Genomic DNA, 6,000 nt, shown 5'->3' on the forward strand with positions numbered 1-6,000 from the left:
CGACACACTCAACACACACTAGACGCTCAACACACTAGATGCTCTCGATGCGCTCAACACACTCGACGCTCTCAACACACTCGACGCTCTCAACACACACGACACGCTCAACACACACGACACGCTCAACACACTCGACGCTCTCAACACACTCGACGCTCTCGATGCGCTCAACACACTAGACGCTCTCAACACACACGACACACTCAACACACACGACACGCTCAACACACACGACACGCTCAACACACTAGACGCTCAACACACTCGACGCTCTCGATGCGCTCAACACACTAGACGCTCTCAACACACACGACACACTCAACACACACTAGACGCTCAACACACTCGACGCTCTCGATGCGCTCGACACACTAGACGCTCAACACACTAGACGCTCAACACACTAGACGCTCAACACACTAGACGCTCAACACACTAGACGCTCAACACACTAGACGCTCAACACACACTAGACGCTCAACACACTAGACGCTCAACACACTAGACGCTCAACACACACTAGACGCTCAACACACACTAGACACTCAACACACGCTAGACGCTCTTGATGTGCTCAACACACTAGACGCTCAACACACTAGACGCTCAACACACTAGACGCTCAACACACACTAGACGCTCAACACACACTAGACGCTCTTGATGTGCTCAACACACTAGACGCTCAACACACTAGACGCTCAACACACTAGACGCTCAACACACTAGACGCTCAACACACTAGACGCTCAACACACACTAGACGCTCAACACACTAGACGCTCAACACACACTAGACGCTCAACACACACTAGACGCTCAACACACACTAGACGCTCAACACACACTAGACGCTCTTGATGTGCTCAACACACTAGACGCTCAACACACTAGACGCTCAACACACACTAGACGCTCAACACACTAGACGCTCAACACACTAGACGCTCAACACACACTAGACGCTCAACACACACTAGACGCTCTTGATGTGCTCAACACACTAGATGCTCAACACACTAGACGCTCAACACACACTAGACGCTCAACACACTAGACGCTCAACACACTAGACGCTCAACACACTAGACGCTCAACACACACTAGACGCTCAACACACACTAGACGCTCAACACACACTAGACGCTCTCGATGCGCTCGACACACTAGACGCTCAACACACTAGACGCTCAACACACTAGACGCTCAACACACTAGACGCTCAACACACACTAGACGCTCAACACACTAGACGCTCAACACACTAGACGCTCAACACACACTAGACGCTCAACACACACTAGACGCTCAACACACACTAGACGCTCAACACACACTAGACGCTCAACACACACTAGACGCTCAACACACACTAGACGCTCAACACACACTAGACGCTCTTGATGTGCTCAACACACTAGACGCTCAACACACACTAGACGCTCAACACACACTAGACGCTCTTGATGCGCTCAACACACTAGACGCTCAACACACTAGACGCTCAACACACACTAGATGCTCAACACACTAGACGCTCAACACACACTAGATGCTCTTGATGCGCTCAACACACTAGACGCTCAACACACTAGACGCTCAACACACTAGACGCTCAACACACTAGACGCTCAACACACACTAGACGCTCTTGATGCGCTCGACACACTCGACACACTCAATGAAAAATATTTTCCGGGTGAAAATGACCGGAGGGAACCTGTAGTAGAAGCTGGTTCTGACCGGTTCTGACTGGTTCTGACTGGTTTGTTGCGCTGCTGGTCTCAGATAAACACCACCAGTGACGAGCGGGACCGGACGAACCCGTTCCGCTTCGCTAACATCGGCGTGGAGAAGTTCCTGGAGCTGAACTCGGAGCAGAACCACGACGACTACTGCCTGGCCTACGTGTTCACGGACCGGGACTTCGACGACGGGGTTCTGGGTCTGGCCTGGGTCGGGGCTCCCGCCGGTAAACCAGCGCTTCTGCAGGAGAACCCTGAGTGAGTGAGTGTGTGCGTGTGCTGATGTGTGTGTGTGTGTCCTCAGGGAGTTCTGGAGGCATCTGTGAGAAGAGTAAGCTGTATTCCGACGGGAAGAAGAAGTCTCTGAACACCGGGATCATCACGGTGCAGAACTACGCCTCACACGTGCCTCCCAAAGTCTCACACATCACATTCGCACACGAGGTGGGACACAACTTCGGCTCGCCGGTGAGTGGATGCACACACGTGACCGACACACGCCTGACTGGATACATGTGGCTCGTGATCTGACAGCGTGACTACAACATCAGTGTAGTGGACAAACGTAAAGTGTTGATAACCAACGTCTCAGTTTTAGTTATGATGATGATGATGATGATGGTGAATATTAGGGCTGCACAATTAATCAAATTACGGAGGCCTCGATTACGTAATCGTTCAAAGCCGCGATAAAAAAAAAAATCTTGCATTACACGTACACGTGTGTTTAAGAATAGTGTTTAAGAGGTGTGTTTAGAGCATGCCACGCTGTGAGAGGCGAATCACGACTGCTTCAGAGAGCCAGCACGACAGGAACTAGCAGAGGCGTAAGAGTGCGCTGAAATAGAGTTGAGTTTATTGAGTCTCTAACCTCAGAGGAACGGACTTACCTGTCAGCCGTTATACTGCGCTAGTAGCGAAACTCTTCAACTGCACATGCTAATGCGGCGGCGCGCTGTTCATCGCTCCACTGTTTATAAAGTGCAAAAGAAACTACGAGGATGAAACGTTGTTGCGTTGTAAATTAGTAAGTCAGGAAATAACAGTAAAATACCAATAAATCCCGTTACCGGCACACGGCGTACTTCACTGAGAGGGATTAGCATGCAGGGATAATCTTCACTATTCATCAGGAGCAGTTTCCATGTTTCATTAAAAGTTCTAGTGTTGTGTATTCATTGTTGTTCCCATAACCAATAAAAAGAAAAATCAATCATTTATAAATCCTTAAAAAAGTGGGTGGGGCTTGTTGACCATGGGGAATGTGGGTCCCATGGCCAGACGAGTTGAGAACCTCTGGTATAAAGCCATTCAAAACATCATTTAATGTAAATTGTGATAATCATAATTAATAAACGCAATTACAAATTCAAGGGAATAATCGACAATTATGATTTTTGTCATAATCGTGCAGCCCTAGTAATGATAGTGATGGTGATCTTCTTCCCTCAGCATGACTCCGGGTCGGAGTGCACTCCGGGCGAGTCCAAGAGCCAGGATAAGAAGGAGCGGGGGAACTACATCATGTACGCCCGCGCCACATCCGGAGACAAGCTGAACAACAACAAGTTCTCCGTGTGCAGCATCAAGAACATCAGCCAGGTGCTGGAGAAGAAGAGGGGCAGCTGCTTCGTGGGTGAGCCAATCAGAACCACTGATGGAACGAGTCCTGCAGGTCTGAGCGCAGCTGATGTGTGTGTGTGTGTCCGTGTGTGTGTGTCTGTGTGCGTGCATGTGTGTGTGTGTGTGTGGCAGAGTCCGGGCAGCCGATCTGTGGGAACGGGCTGGTGGAGCCGGGTGAGGAGTGTGACTGTGGATACAGTGACCAGTGTAAAGACGACTGCTGCTACGATGCTAATCAACCCGACAACAGGAAGTGCAAACTCAAACCCAACAAAGTCTGCAGGTACAAACACTGGGCCGAGTCACATTTCCCCTCAGTCCCTTTACTGTGATTCTCCAGACAGTTTCTCGTTACTCTCAGTGATTCTCATTCATAATGTCATGAGTGTAAAATAACAACAACCCTCCTGTTCTTTACACTGTACAGAGCAAAGTGTGCTTTACATCACTTAACGGTCACAGTGCAGAAGTGTTCACTCTTGAGGCTTATATTCAGTTTCCAGTAACACTTTACAGTAAGGTTCCAGTAGTTCATGCATTAACTAACAGTGAGCAATAGTGACTGCTGCTTTCCTGAAGCTTCTAAACCTTTAGTGAATCATTTGTTTTAAATCAGTGATTTGTATCAAACTGGCAAAGTCATGTGATTTCTGTAAACGAGGCTTCAAAATAGTTTTTAACTTATGTCAGATCAGTTTTATTAATTTGTAGACATTTTAAATGACTCATTTGTATAATAAAAAGTAGGAGGAGTTGTTAAAAATATTGGTTCCTTGCTTGAGGATTTTATCTTTAGGATCTTGGTCTTATCTCTGAGATGAGGAAGTTGCATCTGTCTTCCCTTGCATCTGCTGTTTGTTGTGGGAGAGAAGTGCAAAGTCCTCGAGCTGGGTCCACGAGGTCCACTGGATGCCTTCATAACCCGACTGGGCATCCTTGTCTCACAGCACTGTTCTCCTGGAAGATGTTAGTGAGCTGCCCTGCATGGATGACTCTACAAGACATGCCATCATAAGATGTTCTTATCAGGTTGACCAACTTAACTGGGATGCCGTAGACTCAAAGGATCTTCCAAAGGGTCTCTCGATCCAAGCTGTCAAATGTCTTCTCAGTTGACAAAGTTGATAAACGGGGGAATTCCTCTCGAGGGACTGTTCGGCTATGATGCGGAGTGTCTGTGCGTGATCTATTCTGCCGGAAGCTGTGTGTCAGCAGTGTCTTCCATTCTCTCCAGGAGGATCCGATTGAAAGCCTTTCCTGGTACAGACAGAGGTGTGATGCCTCTGTAGTGAGGTTGCCGTTTTTAGGGATCAGGTATCCCTCTTTCCAGTTTGTCGGAATCCCCTCTTCTTCCCAGATCATCTCAGAGAGAGGATACAGCATCTCCACTGATGCATCCAAGTCTGCCTTCAGGGCCTCTGCTGGAATGTCATCAGGTCCAGCCCCAGGTCCGCGCTCTTCAACCTATCTATTTGAGCCTGGGCTTTTGCGGCTCTAGTACTACTGCTGTTGACTGCTGCTTTCTTCCTCTTCCTATCCTCCATCTTGGTCAAGCTCTCCACTGAAATCCACTCTCTATGGCACACTGATCTGAGTGCCTCTTTACTGGCTGCCATCGACTGAGTATTTTGTCTTCTTCTTCGTTTAGTCCTTGCAGTACTTCAGACCCGTTCCTAAGCATCAGTCCGGACTCTGCTCTAGTTTTGGGGTCCTTCAGAAGGTTGATGTTATATTTCACTCTCTTTCATCAGCCATGGCTGTCCAGTTCTTCAATTCCAGCTTCATTCTGGCCACCACCAGGTTCAGACACCACATCTGCTCCTCTTCTAACCCTAACCCTTCAGGGATCTCCTAAACTCTGTGCTTATACAGATGTGATCTGTCTGGTTCTCTGTCTTGCTGTTTGGAGATACCCAGGTGCTCTTGTGGATCCGTTTGTGGGGAAAGATGTTCCTCCAAGTACCAGGTTGTTGATTGCACACACGTCTGTAAATCTCTCTCCATCCTCATCCATAGTTCCCCATGACCTGCTCATATCCCGTGTTGTCGGATCCAGTCTTGGCATTGAAGTCACCCAAAATGATAGTGATGTCTCGGTCTGGGAATGTTCCCAGGATCTTCTGCAGTCTTCTGCTCTTCACTGTCAATGTTCGGCGCGTAGTTTACATTGATTTTCTTTTTCTTTCTCCCGAATGATGCTGTAATTATTCTTGAGCCATGCGTCTGCCAACCAGTCAGTGACCTGTGTGTCATGAAGCCCTCTCCCTGTGTGTCATGAAGCCCTCTCCCTGTGTGTCATGAAGCCCTCTCCCTGTGTGTCATGAAGCCCTCTCCCTGTGTGTCATGAAGCCCTCTCCCTGTGTTTCATGAAGCCCAGCCCTCTCCCTGTGTGTCACGAAGCCCTCTCCCTGTGTGTCATGAAGCCCTCTCCCTGTGTGTCATGAAGCCCTCTCCCTGTGTGTCATGAAGCCCTCTCCCTGTGTGTCATGAAGCCCTCTCCCTGTGTGTCATGAAGCCCAGCCCTCTCCCTGTGTGTCATGAGGCCCTCTCTCTGTGTGTCATGAGGCCCTCTCCCTGTGTGTCATGAAGCCCAGCCCTCTCCCTGTGTGTCATGAAGCCCTCTCCCTGT

The 6,000-nt window shown here is 48.9% G+C and overlaps 1 protein-coding gene across 1 annotated transcript in view; it reads left to right on the plus strand.

The window, feature by feature from the left end:
- adam10b (ADAM metallopeptidase domain 10b) overlaps positions 1–6,000 on the plus strand; it is a 37,495-nt gene that overhangs the window by 22,363 nt on the left and 9,132 nt on the right. The window contains exons 8-11 of the mRNA XM_084095673.1: positions 1,792–1,975; positions 2,053–2,216; positions 3,201–3,384; positions 3,504–3,654. Coding sequence (XP_083951799.1) covers positions 1,792–1,975; positions 2,053–2,216; positions 3,201–3,384; positions 3,504–3,654 — 683 coding nt within the window. The remainder of the gene's footprint in view (positions 1–1,791; positions 1,976–2,052; positions 2,217–3,200; positions 3,385–3,503; positions 3,655–6,000) is intronic.

This window comes from Abramis brama, assembly GCF_963993115.1.
Source record: "Abramis brama genome assembly, chromosome: 20".
Taxonomy (NCBI): domain Eukaryota; kingdom Metazoa; phylum Chordata; class Actinopteri; order Cypriniformes; family Leuciscidae; genus Abramis; species Abramis brama.